The 19,936-nt window shown below is 54.3% G+C and overlaps 1 protein-coding gene across 1 annotated transcript in view; it reads right to left on the reverse strand.

The window, feature by feature from the left end:
• The window catches only part of GSG1L (GSG1 like), a 254,079-nt gene extending 239,079 nt beyond the window's left edge, over window positions 1–15,000 (reverse strand). The window contains exon 1 of the mRNA XM_069569535.1: window positions 14,552–15,000. Coding sequence (XP_069425636.1) covers window positions 14,552–14,894 — 343 coding nt within the window. The 5' untranslated portion in view covers window positions 14,895–15,000. The remainder of the gene's footprint in view (window positions 1–14,551) is intronic.
• Between the last annotated feature and the right edge of the window lie 4,936 nt (window positions 15,001–19,936).

The following is a 19,936-nucleotide window of genomic DNA, read 5'->3' on the forward strand; positions in this document are numbered from 1 at the left end:
CTCGGAACCCAGAGACAGGGCTTCTCTTACCTGAGTCCAGGATGGGGACACATGGAACATAGCCCCTGGGGGTGTCTGAACCTTCTCAGACTTGTAGATGGTCAGGGCAGAGTGACCAGCCTCCCCCGGTCAGTGATGGCAGCAGAACAGACAGTGGGTTGGGGACTTGTTCATTGGAGATGCAGGACAGACCTCTGAGTAGAGGTCTCAACTGAGGGGAGTCACTGAGACTTGTGCCCAACCCCCAACCCTGACTGTGTTTGGGGAGGGTCTTCCTCCCTCTGCTCCTCACCCAGGACCACCCAGATTTCTCCTGAGGCTAGGCAAGGCAAGTGTTAGTTGCTCAGCCGTGTCCGACTCTTTGCAACCCCATGTGCTGCAGCCCACCAGGCTCCTCTGTCCATGGGATTCTCCAGGCAAGAATACTGGAGAAGGGTACCATTTCCTCCTCCAGGAGATCTTCCCAACCCAGGGATCAAACCCACATCTCCTGCATTGCAGGTGTACTCCACCATCTGAGCCACCAGAACCAGCAGGGGACAAAGCCGGCAGCTGAGAGCGTGGGACAAGGATGGCAGGGAGAGACAGTTCTTCTGGAGCTCGACCCTCGGACAGAGCAAGCAGGATGGAGAGAGGCCCAGAGAGAAGGAGGGACAGAGAGACAAGGACAGAGGCAGGGGAGGCTCCACAAGTGTGTCCCAGTGGCCACCAGGACACAGATCCGGTCGACTCACTGAGAAGCTGCCTCCTACACACTGAGTTTACTTGGGCTGCGAATGACTAATAAAAAGACCATAGTTTTCCAAACATGAAAGATTCATGTCAGTGTATGGCAAAACCAATACAGTATTGTAAAGTAAAATAAAGTAAAAATAAAAATTTTTTAAAAACCATAGTTTTGCTAAGATGTGTTTATTACTCTCCTCATATATGAGTCACCACCATCCTTATTATTATTGACCTGCGGCAGTTTGGAGAGGGGCTGGAGAGCCTCGATGGGCAGAAGCCCCCCAGTAGCACAACACCAAGCCCACCCACTCCCCCCAGCAGGGGAGGGATGGAGGGAGGAGGAGGGGGGAGTCTGGGGAAGGGGAGGGTCTGGTCTGGCTGCCGCACCTTCCCCTCCTGCCCGAGGCACCCAGGGCTGAGGCCCCACGAGCCCACCCCTGGCAGTGCCGCCTTCTCCCACCATGGACTCAGCCCTCCTGGAAAAGAGCAGCAAGAAGGGGGCCATATGTGAGCCTTCCCGCCTCCCCCGGGCTATTTCAGGCTCCCCTTACTTGCCTCTCCTCCCAGCTCCTCAGGCCTGCCTGTGTGTGTGTGTGTGCCTGTGTGTGCGTGCATGCGTGCGTGTGTGTCCCTCTCCCTCTCGGTGTCTCCCTTTCAGTTACTCTGTTTCCCTCCTAATTGCTGCCTCTGCTTCTCTCTGTGTCTCTCCATCTATGTGTGTGTGTCCCTGGTTTGTAACTGCACATCCCTCTGTCTGTCTCCACGTCTCTACCTTGCTCCCCTCTCCTGCCCTCGTCCCCTCTGTATGTGTCTTTCTCTCTCTCTGTCTCTGTCACTCTCTTTCATTACCTCCCTTCCTGGCTCCTCTGTCTGATCGCAGCCTTGCCCTGGGTCCCTCTCATATTTGGAGTGTGTCTGCCCTCTCTGACCACCTCCCTGGGAGGCTGGGATGCAGGACAAGGCCCCTCCCCACCACTGCCCCTCCCCCAGGCTCCAGATCTGCTTCCGGAAGCTGGAATATGGAACATGGAACATGGACATCCCCTGGCTGGTGTCCACCAGCAGCAAGGGGGCAGCCCCTGGGAGAGGACCCTGCAGCCCACTATCCAGAAGCGATGAGGAGGCAGCCTCTGCATGGGCACTTTGGGGCCGGGCCACCATTCACACCTCATTGAGTCACCACCCAGCTGGAATCCAGTGATAGAGGTCAGCGCTGCCATCTTCAATTTTTGTCAGCAATTCTGGCCTCCCCATTGGAATATATTTAAACCACCAGGACTCATTAGAAAAGACCCTGATGCTGGGAAAGATTGAAGGTGGGAGGAGACGGGGACAATAGAGGATGAGATGGTTGGATGGCATCACCAACTCAATGGACATGAGTTTGAGTAGGCTCCAGGAGTTGGTGATAGACAGGAAGCCTGGAGTGCTGCAGTCCATGGGGTCACAAAGAGTAGGACAAGACTGAGCAACTGAACTGAACTGACTCACAGGAAGGAGCCGAACCCGGAGCTCGGGATAATCACCCCACTTGCCAGGTGGGGAAACTGAGACCCACATTTCCTCTGAAAACTCAGGAGAGGAAAACTTCCCACTCACTCTGCTCTAAACTACTGTCTCTAGCAGTGACCCCACCCCGTGTGGGATCACATCTTTCTTCCTTGGGATTCTGTGCGTCTGCCCAGGCCTCCACTCTGAGGATGCTCAGGGTCTCCCCTTGCTCCTATCGTGACCTGGGGAATCCTGGAGCCCTGGGCTTCACCACCCTGGAACAGTCCTGGGGGGCTGTGGGGCGCTCCCCACCAGCCAATAGGGCCTCTGCACTTGGGCTGATCCTGCCTGTCACTTTCTACCCCCTTTAAAGACACACACACACACGCGCGCGTACTGACCCTCCTGGCAGCCCTCAATTTTGCTTTCTGCATTTCCAAGGTAACATGTACATCCCATGGAAAGACCCTCATCCTGCAACATTGAGACCCTGGGTATCAGCTCTCCATCCAAAGGGATTCTGCCACTTCCTAAGGACCACGGCGTTCTGGCCGAGGGACACCATGGTCAGAAGTTGAACGCAGTCTCTGGTCTGCTCTGAGCTGCTCACTTTAGGATGAGAGGTAAATGTGCTTGGAAATTTGAAAAAAAAAAAAAAAAGGAAAAAATCATTTCAGCGAGTGGTACGTGCTGTGAGGAGATTGTGGGAGAACACAGCATCTAGGGCTGGGGGGGTTGGGGAGGGTCTTCGGACGTGACAGCTTCATATTTAAAGGAAAGGAATCCGATTGAGGGCCAAGCGAGAGCAAACACGCAGATACGCTGGATGTGGCAGGAAGTGCAGAGAGCATGGTGCAGAACCGGAAGTGGAAGACCGTACCGGAAGCTGAGAGAGCAGGAGGCGGAGGTGGGCTGGCAGTGAGGGGCGTGGCCGGGGCCTGCTGCCCCGTTGTCAGATGCAGAATGAGAGGCCTGGATAGGAACACTGGGGCCCACACCTGCTGTGCTTCAGAAATCCCTGGGGAGCTGGTTAGACGTGTGGATCCCTGGGACTTCCCTGGTGGAGCAGTGGCTAAGAATCCATCTGCCGATGCAGGGGACATGGGTTCAATCCCTGGCCCAGGAAGATCCTACATGCTGAGGAGCAACTAAGGCCGTGTGCCACAACTACTGAGCCCAAGCTCTGGAACCCGTGCTCTGCAATAAGGGAAGCCACTGAAATGAGAAGCCCATGCACTGCAAGGAAGAGTGGCCTCTGCTCAGTGCAACCAGAGAAAAACCTAGGGCAGCAATGAAGACCCAGTGCAGCCAATTAATTAATTAATTAAAAAAGAAATTCAGATCCCTCGGCCTTACCCCCCACCTATCCAGCAGAAGGTCCAAGGGCGAGGCCCTAGGGAATCTGTCTTTTAGCAAGTTCAGTTTAGACAGCATCACCGACTCAATAGACATGAATCTGAGCAAACTCTGGGAGATAGTGGAGGACAGAGGAGCCTGGCAGGCTACAGTCCATGGGGTCGCAAAGAGTCAGACACCACTTAGCCACTGAACACCAACAACAACAACTAGATGGCCCTGGGCACAGCCAGGTTTGGGAAACACCAGATGGATCAGAGGTCCTCAACTTGGGGTGGTCTCCAGTGTGGGTCTCTGGAAACCACAAGCCAAATTGTGTGTTTAGGGGGACCCGGTTCTCTGGATGGAGGCTCCAGGTTTCCATCTCAGCATCACAGAGCCCAGAGGGCCACATGATCAAGAACCTCTGACTCGGGCACAGCTGCAGTGCCTTGGCTAAAAGGAATTGGGCCAGGGATGGAGGGCGCAGCCACAGACTCCTTCAGTTCCTAGATGTACCTTTGCTGTGTAAGTAGGGGGCATCTGTTGTCCTTATCTGCCCAGCATCTGTTTCTGGGTGGTGGTTGTTCAGTGACTCGGTCATGTTCAATTCTTTTGTGACCCCATAGACTGTGGCCTGCCAGGTTCCTCTGTCCAAGGGATTTCCCAGGCAAGAATACTGGAGTGGGTTGCCATTACCTTCTTCAGGGGATCTTCCTGACCCAGGGATCAAACCCGAGTCTCCTGTGTTGGCAGGTGGGTTCTTTACTTTTGAGCCACCTGGGAAGTCCCTCTTACTTGGACAAGTCCCAACTTTGAAGAACCACCTACAATACAGTGATTGTTTTAACTTTTTTATTGTGGAAAATTTCAAACATATACAAAAGTGAAAGGAGTAGTGTAATAAATCCCCATGAATCTATCGACTACCATCAAGAATTATCAGCACCTGGCCAATGTCATCTCATCTATATCATTCTCTTGTCCCCCTTCCCTTTTTTTAAAACAGAAGGTCCTTGTTGGTTACTTATTTTAAACAGAGCAAGGTGTATATGTCAATCCAATGATTGTTTTAATGGCCCCAATTCTTCATTCTCTCCGGTATCCATAGAGGGCTTCCCTGGTGGCTCAGACGGTAGAGAATCCACCTCCCAATGCAGGAGACTCAGGATCGATCTCTGGGTCAGGAAGATTCCCTCAAAGAAGGAAATGGCAACCCACTCCAATATTCTTACCTGGAAAATCCCACAGACAGAGAAGCCTGGAGGGCTACAATCCATAGGGTCACAAAGAGTCAGACACGACTTAACAACTAAATAATAGCAACAACCTATATCCATGCCCTTGGCCATTATAACTCTGTGGTGCCCGCAACAGTGACTCCAGGCTCAGCTGCGTGATTTGCTTTGACCAATGAGATGTCAGCAAAGCAAACAGCCAGTGACCAGCATACCTGTGAGCCACCTAATATTTAGGCCCAAACTAATGTGGACCCGCAGACAGTCAAGCTGAGCTTACAGCTGTCTGCCCCTGAGGTTCTGCTGTTACACAGCATCACTGTGGCAAGTGCTGACTGGCACAGCCCTCTTCCACTCTCAGGCCTCATGGTGGAGAGGAACCTGTCCTCATCTCCAATGAGGTAGATGGTCAATCAATACCATCTACCCCTCTGGCCATGCCCATCAGTTCAAGGACACGGAGACACAGTCCCAAGCTGATCCAATGAGAACCGGCTCTGGGACTTTTGTTTGGAACCTTGGAGAGGATGATCTCTTTTGCCCCTGAAATTACTGAAGGGACAGAGGTTAAGTCCAAAGTTTTGGGGGATGTCCACAGGGGAAGAGTGGACTTGAGAATGAAGCTAACCCAGAGGAAGGCAGAGCCAAGGGCAGGAAAGAGAAATTCCCAATTACACTGTGATCCAGCCTCGCCACAACCTGGACTTTTCTTAGGAGACTTTCTATCAAGAACGACCATAAATTCCTGTTTGTTTGGTTTTTTTTCTTAAGCCCATTTCAGGTGATTTTGTCTCCCATGTGGTGAGTCCTGGAGTCCTGCTTAATGGGTCACCTCCTTTAGGGATGTCCATCCAAGCCCCCACCCATCCCCCTGGCTTGAAGCTCTGCTTGCTCTCCTCTCTTCACAGGACGGGCTTGTGTAGATCCTACACCCCCCACTCCTGGACAGAGCAAACGGGATCAGCCATCAAGGCTGCCACGCCGTCCAATCAGATTCTTTCTCAAGACTGAACCGATAGCCATGGAAACAAGGAGCTGGGACTCCAATCACATGAGCAGCAGAGCTCTGGCCTAGAAGTTGCAAACTGGTGGGACAGAGTCTTGCTCGCCCCTCATAAGTGTTAGGCCCAGTCCTGCAGAGCACACTTCTTATTAACTGAATTCATTGCCAAATTTCAACCATTACTTGGAGGGCTGATAACATGGACAACTTTTGGTCCCACGGGGTCCCCCTTTCTCCAATAATAATGGGCACTGGAGCTGAACAGTAGCTGCCCCTTTAGGGGGGCAGCCATTCCCAGTTCCCCACTGGCCCCTCCATTCCCCAAACTCTCTTTGGTTTCCAGTCTGGCCTCAGTAGGATTTTAGTCAGTGACTCTGGACCTGCAGGAAGATTATTAGCTCTGGCCTCCAGGAGCGCAGATAGTCCTGGCTCTGACTTCCAAGGCCTTTGCCTGGATTTTGCAGGCAGCAGCATCCTCCTTAAAAAAAAAAAAAGAAAGAAAGAAAGAAAGAAACCCTATCCTTAAGTGGGTTTGAGTCTGCTCCTGTCAGTTTGGACCACTGATGGCCCCACAGGAAACACAGAGGCCTGAGGTCACAATATCCCCACAAGGTTCCAAGTCTGGCCCCAGGATTTAAACAGAATGACTGCATGAACCCCCTTAGCCCCTTACAGTACCCCCACTGAATACCTCTTCTCAGAAGCAGAACAGGGAAGGGAAGAGGGAAGAAAGGACATCTGACAAGTCCAAGGCAACAGCAGGCACAGAACCGGGGGCCTCCTGCTGCACACAAGAGTCCTGAGAAGGTCCTAGAACCCCACATGCATTCCGCACATATTCACCGAATCCTCACTCAAAGCCAGTATTATGTAAAACGCACCAAGTCTTGCCCCCATGAAGACAGCAACCGAGCAAGGGAGAGACATAATAAAGATAAATGAAAACAGAAATAGAGTCACAGAGGTAGAAAACAAACATGATTATCAAGGGGGGAAGGGGGAGAGATAAATTTAGAGGTTGGGATGGACATATGCATGTGTGCGTGCTAAGTTGCTTCAGTCGTGTCCAACTCTGTGTGACCCCATGGACTGTAGCCCGCCAGGCTCCTCTGTCCATGGGATTCTCCGGGCAAGAATACTGGAGTGGGTTGCCATTTCCTTCTCCAGGGGATCTTCCCAATCCAGGGATTGAACTCCTGTCTCTTATCTCTTACATCTCCTGCAGTGGCAGGCAGGTTCTTTACCACTAGCGCCACCTGGGAAGCCCTGGATGGACATATACACACTACTATATATAAAGTAGGTAACTAACAAGGACCTACTGTATAGCACGGGCAAGCCTTCTCGATACTCTGTAATGGCCTATATGGGAAGAGAATCTTAAAAAGAGGGGAGATATGTACATGTGTAACTGATTCACTTTGCCATACGCCTGAAACTAACACAACAGTGTAAATCAACTGTACTCCAATGAAATTTTTTGAAAGAAAGGAAGGACAGAGATAAATGAGTGATAGGTAGTGGGTAAGACAATAATTAGAGTGATGGGGGAATAAATGGGGGAGGTGTTTGGAGGTCGTGAGGTCACTGATATAGACCACATGGTCTGGGAAGGTGGTCTGGGACCATGTCCACTGAGAAGAGGACATCTGAGCAGAGCCCTGCCTAAGAAGGGAGGGACCCTGGCAGGTACCTGGAAAAGAGTTCCCACATTAAAGGAGCAGCAAGTGCCAAGGCCCTGAGGCAGGAGGGCCTTGGCCTGTTGGAGGACCAGCAAGGAGGCTGGTGTGGCCAGGGCAGAGCAAATTTGGGGAGAGATGGTCAGAGGCACAAGGGGCAAATTTCAAAGGGCCCACAGGGCTTGGAGGATGCCTGGCTGTAATCAAGTGAGACAGGATGCACGGGAGGGCCCTGCGCAGAGGAGGGACTCAGATTTAACAGGATTCCTCTGGCTGCCGGATGCAGAACAGACAGAGGGTGGGGACCAAGGGCAGGAGCCCAGGGAGGGGTGACTGCCCTAGTCTAGGGGAGAGATGCCAGGGCAGAGCTGGTCAGGACATGGTCAGGTAGGGGCTGGAGTCTAAATGAAGAGCAGGCAGGATTTGCCCATGGATGAGACATGGGATGTGAGAACATGAGGAACCAAGGAGGACCCCAAGGCTTGGGGCCTGGGTGGATGGGGGAGAGCGGATGGTGGGGGGTGGGGGGGATGGTGGACCACAGGAAGAGGCAACTGCCACCCCCACAGGAACCTGGGCCCAGTGCTGATGGACCTGCCAAGTTTTTGAGAAAAGCCATCAATCTGGTTGTTTCTGTGAAGTGTCTCAGTTTTCAAACACTGGCAACTTATTCAAAGATGCTGAAAACACTGCAGGGCCAAGAAAACAGATGGACAGGGTCTTCCCTGGTGGTCCAGCAGTTAAGGCTCCGCACTTCTACTGAAAGGGGCGAGAGTTCGATCCCTGGTTGGGGATCTAAGATCCAGCATGCCACGCAACCAAAAATACATAAATAAACCAAATATACCTATTTTTTTAAAAAATGGACAGTTTGAAGGTGACCCAAGGGCCACACGTCCACAGCCTCTAACCCAAGGTCAGATGACCACAAGTTCCATTAGTGAGTGATCGCTGTATACCAGCCAAGCATCTGTGTTATCCACCCGAACTCCAAGGACACAATCGTGAGGCAGATATCATCATCCTCTTGTCCCAGCCAAGGAAACTGAGGCCCAGAGAGGGCAAGCCCCTGCCAGAGGTCACACAGCATATGAGTGGTGGCTTAGGGGCTGGAGCCTGGACAGTGCAACCACAAGGCCTGTGGTCACAGGGTGCTCTGCCGCCTCCATCATGCAGACAAAAAACAAAATGAAACATTCGTTTTACACACAAGGAGAGACAAGGCCAGAGAGTGTGTGACTTGTTTAAAGTCCCTCTGCAAGCTGGCACTGGAGGCTGGACTCGAACCCAGGACTCAGGACCACTGGCACAGTGCTCTTCCCAACAAGGCCTCTGGGAGGCGCCGGGGGAGCCTTTATTAACTGGGGTGGGGGAGATGGGGCACAGCATGGCACAGCAGACAAGGGCCAGGCTCTGGGGCCTCCTGCATATCTCAGCTCTGCCACCTGGAAAGGTGTGGCCTTGAACCAATCACTTTCCCTCTCTGTGCCTCAGTTTCCTCACTGGGCATAACCATGGTACCTACTTCACAGGGTTCTTATGGGAACCAAAGGAAGTAACACATGGGGGGCCCAAGCCACCCCCTTCAAAGTCCAGCTCTTCACCCATCAGCTGCTCCTGGCCTGTGTAATACTACACTGATGTATTCCCAAGCACTGGAAGCTCCAGGCTGGGGACATCACAGGCCTCCTTATACTTGTGAAAACAGAGCAGCATAATGTAAGGGGCAGACAGAAGGGCTGAGGTTTCTGCAGAAATGAAGGGGAAGCAAGAAGGCATAGCGTAGCAGGGGGCTTCTCCTCCCCAGCAAGGGTCCCACCCCATGCTCACTGGTGAGCATAATGAGGGGCAGGTGGAGCAGAAACCTCAGCAGAAGGGGAGGGGTCCCCGGCCAGCCCCCTGATTCACTGCAGCATAAGAAGACACTTGGAGCCTGGCGGAGAACTGCACCCAGAAAACAACAGTTATAACAACCGAAATCCATCCCACAAAAGGTGATGGAACCCCACTACATGCCAGCACTGGGGACCAGTGTGGAGAACCCAGATAAACCCAAGCCCCACCTGCACAGAGCCCATGGACCACACATGAAACAAACAAGGAAGACTAAGCAAAGGTCGATGGTGGCGAGCGGCTAGAAATCAACAGGAAAAGTGTGGGGAGATCAATGCTGAATCAGGTGTGGGAGAGAGCTGATTTCAAGCTTTGGGAAACAGGAGTTTCCCTGGTGCTCCAGTGGCTAAATCCATGCTCCCAAAGCAGAGCACCCAGGCTTGATTCCTGGTCAGGGAACTAGATCCCACATGCATGTGTGCTTAGTAACTCAGTTGTGTCTGACTCTTTGCAACCCCACGGACTATAGCCTGCCAGGCCCCTCTGTCCACAGGATTCTCCAGGCAAGAATACTGGAGTGGGCTGCCATGCCCTCCTCCAGGGGATCTTCCCAGCCCAGGGATCGAACCCGTGTCTCTTATGTCTCCTGCGTTGGCAGGCAGGCTGTTTACCACTAGCGCCACCTGGCAAGCCCAGATCCCACATGCCACAATTGAAAGATCCAACATGCTGCAACAGTGCAGCCAAATAAATAAATTTTTTTTTTTAATTGCTGAAACAGTCTTTGTGGCCATCTGCTGGAAGAGCCTTCCAGGCAGAAGGAAGGACCAGTGCAAAGGCCCTGAGGCTGCGTTTGTCTGGTGTTGGGGGCCAGTGCAGCAGAAGTCAGGGACCAGTGTGGGAAGGAGAGGACCCAGAGAGCTGGGGGAGGCTGAGGGCCACCCTCATGTGGGACCTCAAGCTTCGGGGACCATGTGGCTTTGTCTCTAAGTGAGAAGGGGACTGTCAGAGGGGCCTGTGCAAAGGAGGGACAGGATCCGATGATTACTCAGTTGCAGAGTGGACAGGGACGGGCAAGGATGGGGGCAATCATGGAACAGGTGCAGAAGTCCACAGGAGAGACACACAATACGGCTCAGACAAGGGGCAGCACAGAAGTGACCAGGCGTCCCACACCCAACAGGTGCCCAGAACATCCCTTCACTATTTCACTGAATCCTTACTCCTTGAGCAGCTGCTAGTTGCTCTGATCCCCATAAACCCCATTCTACAGGCCAGTAAACTGAGGCCCTTGCCCAAACCACAGGGCTATAAAGAGGCATCGTGAGGCATCCATCCTTCTTGGACCTTGTCCACCCATGACAGTGGACAGAATGGGTCTAGAGTCAGGACACCAACCATCCTGCTTCTCCTTCCCCTGACTCAGCTCTCCCTTCTCACCAGCCACCCCAGTCCCACTTCCCTCCAGACACCCTCACAAGCCCCACTAGACCTGGCCACCCCATCAATCCTCCGGAGTCACCCTTCTCCTGAGGCTCAAACACACACTCCCCGAGCCGAAGTCAAACATTACCTGCGCTCCCGTCAGCACAGCCTCCTTCCTGCCACCCCCTCCCGCCCACCGCCAGACCTTCCCTCATCACTCTTCCAGGCCTTTCTCTGCCGCCCCTCCCACTCCAAGGGCCGCGTCTGCACCCATCCGCGCCTTCAGAGCATCTCAGCCAGAAGATAAATCCAATTTGCGTGAAGGGGTTGGGGTAATTCTGTGTCGAGGCCATGCTTCCGTGTCTGCCTGTTGAAGGAGGCTGATGCTCCTTCTTAGAGGAAAGAGAAAAGCGTCCTTTGTGCCGGGTCTGGGGAGATTGTGTCTGTTCAGGACAGGCTGCAGTTTTCTTTGTGAACCCTGTAGATTTTTTTTTTTAGTGTGGGAAAAGGGGCTTATTAGATTTCCCTGTGGCTGCCCAGAGTGGGGAGAGGTTTTTACCCTGAGCACAGAAAGAAATTACCGAACAGGCGTTTGAGAGGAAGGAACATTTAACAGCTGCCTCTCATGGAGAGGTTAGGATTTCGTGGTTGGTGTTTTCACTGGAGTGAACATAAAATCCAGAGGAAGGAAGAAAACCTTTGCTGTAGTTTCATGGTGGGAGGGAAGGAAGTTGGTTGGCCATGTTCTGCGTGGAGAGTAGGATTTTGTTCCTGGGGGGTGGGCGGGAGGGGTGTGTTAGGGTGTTTTTTTCCCCCTCTCTAAGTAGAAAGAAATTTTAAAATGGTCGCAGAACCCAGAAGGAAGGTTGTCATAGCAACAAAAGTTTGAGGCCAGGTACCTCGTGACACCCTTTCAGTACCACAGTGGTGGAGGGGTAGAATCTGGGCACCATAGGATCTGCTGGGAAAATCATCCAAGTTTGGCTCAGACTTCCCAAATTTCTCACCAACAGTGACAGGCTGATAACTATTTTCCAAGCTCCCAGGGAGGAAAATTGTGATTTTCTGGGAGGGGTGATCGCTAACCAACAGTGATTAAGAGGAAAGAGAAAAACTGTGGGTTTGTTTTATTTACCCAACAAACTATAACCATTCACGTTTTTACTAAGAAAGGACTGCCGGTGAGGGTCTTAATGCTGAGCCCTCTCTGAAACTGCCCCTTTCTCCGACCCCCAACTGCACGGTTCTCTTCATCTGGATTCCTTTCTGCCCCAGGAAGACAACTCAGGCCCCCTCATCAGGTGTGAGGCCAGACAAGAACCTCTCTTAACTTCAAACTCCTCATCTGAAAAATGGGCACCATAGAAGTGCCTGCCGCGCAAGGGTGTTCAACAAGATTTCGCAGGTGAGACGTTTTCACAATGCCTGGTACACATCAAGGGCTCAATAATTGTGAGCTAGTATTGTTTTCAATTTTTTTAATTAACATTCCTTAAAGCTTAAAGAATTTAAACGTCCTGTGTGGGGCTATGCATATACATATTGCTGATTCACTTTGTTGTACAGCAGAAACTAACACACTGTAAAGCAACTATACTCCAATCAAAAAATCCTTAACATCTTGTGTCAAGCCCTGAATGAGCCGCACGGATGAGCTACAGGGAAATAACAGCAACAGTTCGGGGCGTGACCTTCAGGAAGAGGCCTGGAGGGACCTCCAACAATTGAGAGGCTAAGCTGGCCAGTGAAGACCCTGGCACTTCATGGAGCAGAGACGGGACCACGCCACCGCCAGGCACAGTGTTGGATCTGAGTGTGTACACAAAGGAAGGAGCAGGTGGTCTGAGAGTTTCCATGAGGAGAAACGTGGTGAGAGGCAGAGGTGAAGTGTGGGGAGGGACTTCTACCCCCAAAAGGGTGCAGATCCTTTCCAGGATAAGGCATTCCAGGGCCTCTGTGGGAGAGGACTAGGATGAGTGGAAAGCAGGGAATTTTAGCCAAGATGTCTTTTAAGGTTAATTTATTATTATTATTATTACATCCCAGAGTAAAATACTCATGTCCTGAGTGCACGCCAGAAGTAAGTCTGATGGGGTGAAACTGGTCAGGGCATGACCCTATTCAGATGGTCTTTGGCAAGCAGCCAGTATCAAGCAAGTGGTGCCATAAAAGTTCAGTGGGCCACCCCCAGAGGCAGAGCAGGCAGCACCCCAGGAAACCTCCAGTCCATGGTCCCGAGGCCTCATGCAACATTTATCCTGCAAATAGGTACTGAAGACCTTCTATGCACTAGACAATACCCAGAGACTGGGCATGGCAATGAACAAGATGGCTAGGGTCATGCCCTCATAGAGTGCCAGCCTATGGGGACCGGGGACAAGAAGCTGGTGGCCGAAGGCATGCCCCCAGAAAACTTCAGATTGTGCCACGTGTGATGGGGGAGATAAAAGTGGCAATGAGCTATCAATACAAAGATGGGAAGACTCTGCCTCCAGAGGGGGAGAGGGAGGTCTTCTCTGCAGGGGACCCTGCCAGGAAGTCCCCCTGGAGCAGAGGAGGAGCCAGCCAGGGAAGACATGGGAAAGGGCATTCCCTGCAGGGACTGCAGCCTCCCCGGGTTTATCTCACACCTTCTTCCCTCGGTCCTTTCAACCAGTCAGGCCAAAGCCTAACTCAGGGCAAACTGGAGGTTTGTGGCCCACTCGTGTCTCCGTGTGACTGCACACATAGCCCACGTTGACATCTGAGAGCTAAGCGACAGATGGAGAGTTTTAACCTTGGGGAGAGAGGTCAATTCACTCAAGAGGGTCCCCTCACCTGAACTTGGAGCAACATCCTCTCCAGCGTCCGGGAGGTTCCGGGTGGTGTGGATCAGCGTCCCCAGCATGGGGCCCCGGGGGCCTGCCCTGGCCTCGCTGCCTGCCTCGGGGACCCTTATTCCCCTCGGGGACCCTTATTCCAGCCCTGGCCGCCTCCTGCGGGTACAGGCAAGGGTGCGAGGCCGCGCGCGCAGTTGGATCTGTCTTCTGAAAAGTCACCCCCTTCCCCCACAAACCTCACTCCCCCCCCGCCCCCCGCCTCAATTTTGATCGGATCCTCCCGGGGCTGTCCAGCTTTCCCGCCTGCCTTCTCTGCCTCCCGCCTCATCTTCTCCCCGGGCGGGGGGCCTGACGCGAAGCGCTCCTTGCCCCTTGCAGGGAACCAACCGGACTGCCCCCACTGCTCACTCCCCAAACCCGGGCTGGGAGCCGATGAGCGCGGGTTGGAAATGGGGTGCGGGGAAGAATGACCCCCTGGGCTCCGGGCTCTGTGGATCTGCGGTGGGAGGGGGCAGCTGATAGCAACAGTCCCTGCAGCAACACCCCCACCACCCCGGGAGGGACGGGGGCAGCCAGAGCCCCGTGAAGGAAAAGCGGGGAAGGGGCGAGCGTGAAGATGAGTTCTGGCGCGGAAAGGAACGCGCGCCCCGCCGACCGGCAGCCGGGGCGGGTGGCCGGGAGACGCGCCTCCCCAAGGCGCGGCGACGTCCCCCGCCCCCCACTAAAGGCGCCTGGCGCTCGGAAGGGGCAGGAGCTCCTCTTGAACCTTGAAACGGTGGAGAGTCCCGAAAGCACAGCATCTTACAGACACCACCACCACACCATCCGGCAACCTGCCCGCCGCGCTCCCCGCGCCCGAACGCTGGGCCGGCCGCGCCTGCGGAGCGCGGGGCACGGCGTCCTAGCGGCGGCGCGGGGCCCCCAGCCCCGGCGCGAGGAGGGAGCGCGCAGCCCTGGGGGAGCCGGGAGCCGAGCCCCGGGGCGCCGCCGCTCACTCACCGAGCCCGCCGAGCTCCTCCTCGCACGAGTACCAGATGCCGGTGTGGAAATTCCTGAAGAGGAAGCGGTCGTCTCCAGTCTCCCAGCTGTAGAGCGCGCCGCCAGGGGGGCCGTTCCCGGCGGCGGGGGCGGCGGGGACGGCGGGGGCGGCGGTGCCGTTGGCCGTGGCGTTGGCGCCCGAGTTGGGGCAGTTGGCGCTCCCGCCCTGGCCGCAGCCCGGCTTGGGCACCCGCTGCGTGCCCTGGCACCAGTGCGTGGTGAGGAAGGCGGTGGTGGCGAAGAGCAGCGCCAGCAGGTTCAGGGCCACGGCCAGGAGCGCTCGGCCGCGGCGGCTCGTCTTCATGCCGCCCGCGCCGCCGGGACCGCGCCGCCGGGGAGCTCCGCGCGCGAAGTTGGCAGCCGGCGCCCCGCGTCAGCGGCCGCTGCCCGCCGCGCCCCGGGGCTCGGGCGCCTGCGATGGGCGGCGGCGGACGCGGCGCGGGCCCATGACCCGCCCCCCTACCCCGGGGGTGGGGGCGCGGCGCGCGGGGGGCGCGCGGGGAAACGCGCGGGGCGGGCGGCGGAGCGGCTCCGGCGCGCCCGGAGCCCGGAGCGCGAGTGCACCTCGGCGAGGAGCCGCGGGCGCCTGGCAGCGGCCACGGCGCAGGGACGCGCGCCCCTCCGTGGGGAGACACCTGCAGGCGGCCGGAGACGCTGTTCTGGCTCCCGCCCTCACGGGGAGAGGGGGCGCCCCTCGCCGGGCGCGGGCGGAGGGGGGCCCGGCAGAGAAGGGGCGGCGTGGAGACACCGGCACCCGAGTGAAGGGTCTGAAAAGCAAGAGTGCCAGAGAGGCGCTCTCAGAGAAAGAGGGAGGTGAAGCCACAAAACCAGCCGGGAGGGGTCATCTCGCGCAGGAACCGAAGAAGTCCCGCCCTCTAGAGAGAAGAGCAAGCCTGCTGGGGTCCCCACGAAGAACAGGGGCCCTCAGCACCCTCGCCCCAAGAGGGAACCCCAGGAAGGATCCCCAAAGAGTTTGAGCTGCAGAGTTTTGGGTTTCACACACCAAGGAAGCTGCTGGACCCACTGGGACGGATGCTTCATTACTGATTCTGGAGTTACAGGACCTATCAGGAGGGGTACCTCACCAGGCACTAGTCTGAAGGGCTTATGCTTCCCCTGGGGGGGTCTCTCTCCCATGGAGATTTGGGTTGTATGAACCAATAGGACAGGCTCGCCCAGCAGAATGAAGCCTCCCTATCAAGGCATGGAACTGCCAGGAATGAACCACACAAGGTGCCCAGGTGTTAGATACAGAAATGGAGCTCCCCCTCGCAGGCCATCCCCACCCAGCCCAGATCCTTAGCAGTATGACCCAAGGAGATACCATGCCAGACAGGAACCTGTTGCAGTTATCAGACAGGGGTGTCTCCACAGAGGCTGCCAACCCAGAATCTTCAAGTTTGGGGATGGACAGAAAGGTCAAGAATACTGACTTTGGAGGTCAGGCAACCCTGGGGCTTGACCACCTGTGGGCTCTGAACCAGTTACCAAACCTCTCTACTTCCCTATCTATTTTACAAAGGGGGGGGGGGAGGAGGAACAGGGAGGAATACTGGGCTGTTGTGATGAGATTGTGCCTGCAGAAAGCACTTGGCATATAGTAGGTGCTCAGTAAATGCTGCCCAGTATTATTAACGTGCTTCCCAGGTGGCACTAGTGGTAAAGAACTCGCCTGCCAATGAAGACATAGGTTCAGTCCCTAGGTGGGGAAGATGCCCTGGAGGAGGGCATGGCAACCCACTCCAGTATTCTTGCCTGGAGAATCCCCATGGACAGAGAAACCTGGTGGGCTACAGTCCTTGGGGTCACAAAGAGTTGGACATGACTGAGGCAACTTAGCACACATTATTATTAACATCTGAACCAAGATCATGAGATCAAATTTGCACAGACCTTCTCAGGATCTCTTGTGCAAGGTGGGATGGCTGACTGTGAGCACTCCTGCACCTCTGCTCTCAGATAACCACATTCCCAGAACTCTGGCCACACTGTACAGCACACGGTGCCCAGACGCCCGGGATGTGCAACAATGAGGTGCGTGCTGCTTGCAAGAGCTCATTTGAATTCCTCCCAAGCTGAGAACGGCTCTCACAAGCCCCAGCTCGTGGAGTGGCAGGACTTGCAGAATTCAAGGTTAACGGATTATGAATTGCCTCACTCTGGTGAGTGAGCCCCTGCTCCCTGGAAGCTGCTGCTACTCTGCCTGGGGGTAGGTGAGAGTAATTGTGGGCAACGTTCCTGGCAGGAACCCTGTATGAAGGATGGCCAAGGGTCCCCAGACTTGTTTATTAGATCCCTTTTCTGGCCTTAGGCAAGGCGTTCCCAACTATTTTGAGAAGGAGGACTTCCATTCAATAATGGTGGCATTGAGAATATTGGTCGACAGAGAAAATAAATCATGGCCAGGCAGCTAAAAGGAATTCAGTAGCGCTTTTAAATGGCTGTACAATATTCATCAGAGGAGCATCTGTACACATTTGAAAATCAATTCCTTGGATGTTGGCTTGAGACAGTGGCACGTGCATATGTGCAGGACTCAGGGACCTAGAGCCTGGGAACCCTGTCGCGGTTGTCCAAAGCGAGGAGAGCCCAGGGGACATATGTCTCCGAGACCACACTCTCTCAAGACACACCTACAGAAAGCACAGAGGGGTCTGATATTTCCGTCTAAGATATTCTTCCGTTATCCTTGGATACAGCACCAAGGAGAAAAAAGCATGATGGCATTAATGAGTACATTGGAGAGTCAGCAGGCGTCATGAGCTTGGGAGAACAACAAGGCAGGGAGGTGCAGAGGCGAGGGTAGCAGGTTGTGGCTTTAAATCAGGGCTGCAAGGAGATCTCAAGGGAAGGTGACATGGGAGCAAAAGTTTGAAGGAAGGTGGGAGCTGGCTGTGGAGACATCCCAGGAAAAGAGGTTCCAGGAAGAAGGAGCAGCCAGTGCAAAGGCCCTGGGGTAGGCAATAACTGAGAGAGCAGTATGGTCAGAGCTGAGGGGGCAGGGGAAGAGTAGAGAGGAAACGGCGGGGGGTGGGCAGGTCATGGTACCTGGAATCTGTTACAAGGACTCCAGCATTTACCCTGAGTTGGGAGGGAGCCTGGGGAGGTTCTGAGCAGAGGAGAGATGTCTGCTCAGAGTATAACAGGACCACTCAGGATGCTGGATTAAGAAGGAAGAATTCCCTGGTGCCCTAGTGGTTACAACTCTGTGCACCCAACACAGAGTGGAGCAAGGGTTCGATCCTTGGTTGAGGAACTAAGATCCTGAAATGCCCTGCCATGTGACCAAAAATAAATAAATAAATTACGGAAAAAAAAAGAGGTCAAGAAAGGAGCAGCTGGGGGCTAGTGAGTGAAAAAGGGCAAGTAAGGCCAGTGGCCCAGACCATGCAGTGACGATAGGGCTCTGCATCTATTTCAATTTTAGAAGCAGATCCTGGGACTTCCCTGGTGGTCCAGTGGTTAAGACTTCACCTTCCAGGGCAGAGGGTGTGGGTTCAGTCCTTGTAGCCAAATCCCACATGCCTTGTAGCCAAAATAAAAAACGCTATAAAACAGAAACAATATTGTAACAAATTTAATAAAGACTTTTAAAATGGTCCACATCCGAAAAAAAGCAGTTCCACTAGGATCTGAGATGGGATGTATAAGATGCCTTCGAGGTGTTTGGCGGGAGGTCCTGGGAGAACAGCATTTCATCGTAGGTGGGGCAGCTGAGTTGGAAACGCTGGGGGCAGGAGTAGCTCCACAGTTCTCACTGATTTTGTCCCAGGCCTTGCACTCAAAGTAGTCTGGGGGCTTCCTGGGTGGCACGGTGGTAAAGAATCTGCCTGCCAACGCAGGAGATGCAAGAGACACAGGTTAGATCCCTGCGTCAGGAAAATCTCCTAGAGTAGGAAATGCAACCCATTCCAGTATTCTTGCTTGAAAAATTCCATGGACAGAGGACCCTGGCAGGCTATAGTCCATAGGGTCACAAAGAGTCAGACATGACTGAGCAACGCGCATGCACGCACGCGCGCGTGCGCACACACACACACACACACACACGCTTGCACTCAAAATGAAGATGGAACAAGGGGATAGAGTCTGTGCCACTGGAGGGAGCCGCTGCTTGGGTCTACACACCCTTCCTTAAATAAAACCAAACTCAAGAGCAAGCACCTTGGATAGGATTTATCCTCAAATAGGGATGCAGTTGGAATTACCCTGGGAATGGACAGGTGTTAAAGAAAAATTATTCATGACACTTGATAAGGCAGAAAAGCAGCCTTTATTCAGGGGCCGCTGCAAAAGGAGTTCTGCCCCAGGAGAGAAATGAAGCTCAACTCTGAATACAAGAACAATAGAGGATTTAGAGCCAAGGAGGGTGGGGGTCAGCAGATGGAGGAAACCTGAAGGCTGGAGGGCTTCTGGCTAAAGTGACTCGACAAGATTCCTGCTGAAGAAGACTAAGAGCTCCAGAGCGGGGAATAAGGGGCTTGATCAGGTTTCGAGGATGAGGGATTCTTGCTAAACTAAGCCAGTAGGATTCTTGCTAAAACTGACGTAGGCAGGCCAAGGACAGGACCCAAGGTCAGGGCCTATAGCTGAGAAGAGAGCTGAGAGGAGCCTGATTCAGGTTTGGCGGAGGAGAGGCTTTGTCTGGGTATGGTGGGGGTGGAGCTTGTTTACGAGGCCAGAAATGTAGGCCCATACCCCTGTCCCCTCCTCTTTATTTTTTTATTTGGCTGCACATGGCCTCTTCCATCTTCGTTGTGGCATGCAGGATTATTTTTGGTTGTGGCATGAGAACTCTTAGTTGCGGCATCTAGTTCCCTGATCAGGGATGGAACCCAGGCCCCCTGCATTGGGAGCATGCAGTCTTAGCCCCTGGACCACCAGGGAATCCCCTGTTCTCTCCTCTTTAGACAGAGTCAAGGACGCTGTCTCCCAGGACCACCAACCAGGGATTGGACCCAGCCCACGGCAGTGAAAGCACCGAGTCCTAAGCACTGGTTGTTGTTCAATTGTGTACGACTCTCTGTGACCCCATGGACTACAGCCCGCCAGGCTCCTCTGTCAATGGGATTTCCCAGGCAAGCACTCTGGAGTGGGTTGCCACTGGACCGCCAGGCAATTCCCCAGTGCCTCTGCCGGCCCCAGGACAGAGTCTACATGCCCAAGTTTGCCTTTGCAGGTCCTAGGCAGCTGGGCCTGCCTGGCCCACGTCACTCTGAGCCCTCTGGGCTCAGACGCGCCCCCGGCCCCCCCTACCTCCCTCCCTCCGCCTGGATGGCCTTGCTGTGCTTATCCTGTGTGTTCCTCCAAGTGTGGTCACACATCACTCCACACACGGCAGAGCCT

Source organism: Ovis canadensis, chromosome 24 (genome assembly GCF_042477335.2).
Source record: "Ovis canadensis isolate MfBH-ARS-UI-01 breed Bighorn chromosome 24, ARS-UI_OviCan_v2, whole genome shotgun sequence".
NCBI lineage: Eukaryota > Metazoa > Chordata > Mammalia > Artiodactyla > Bovidae > Ovis > Ovis canadensis.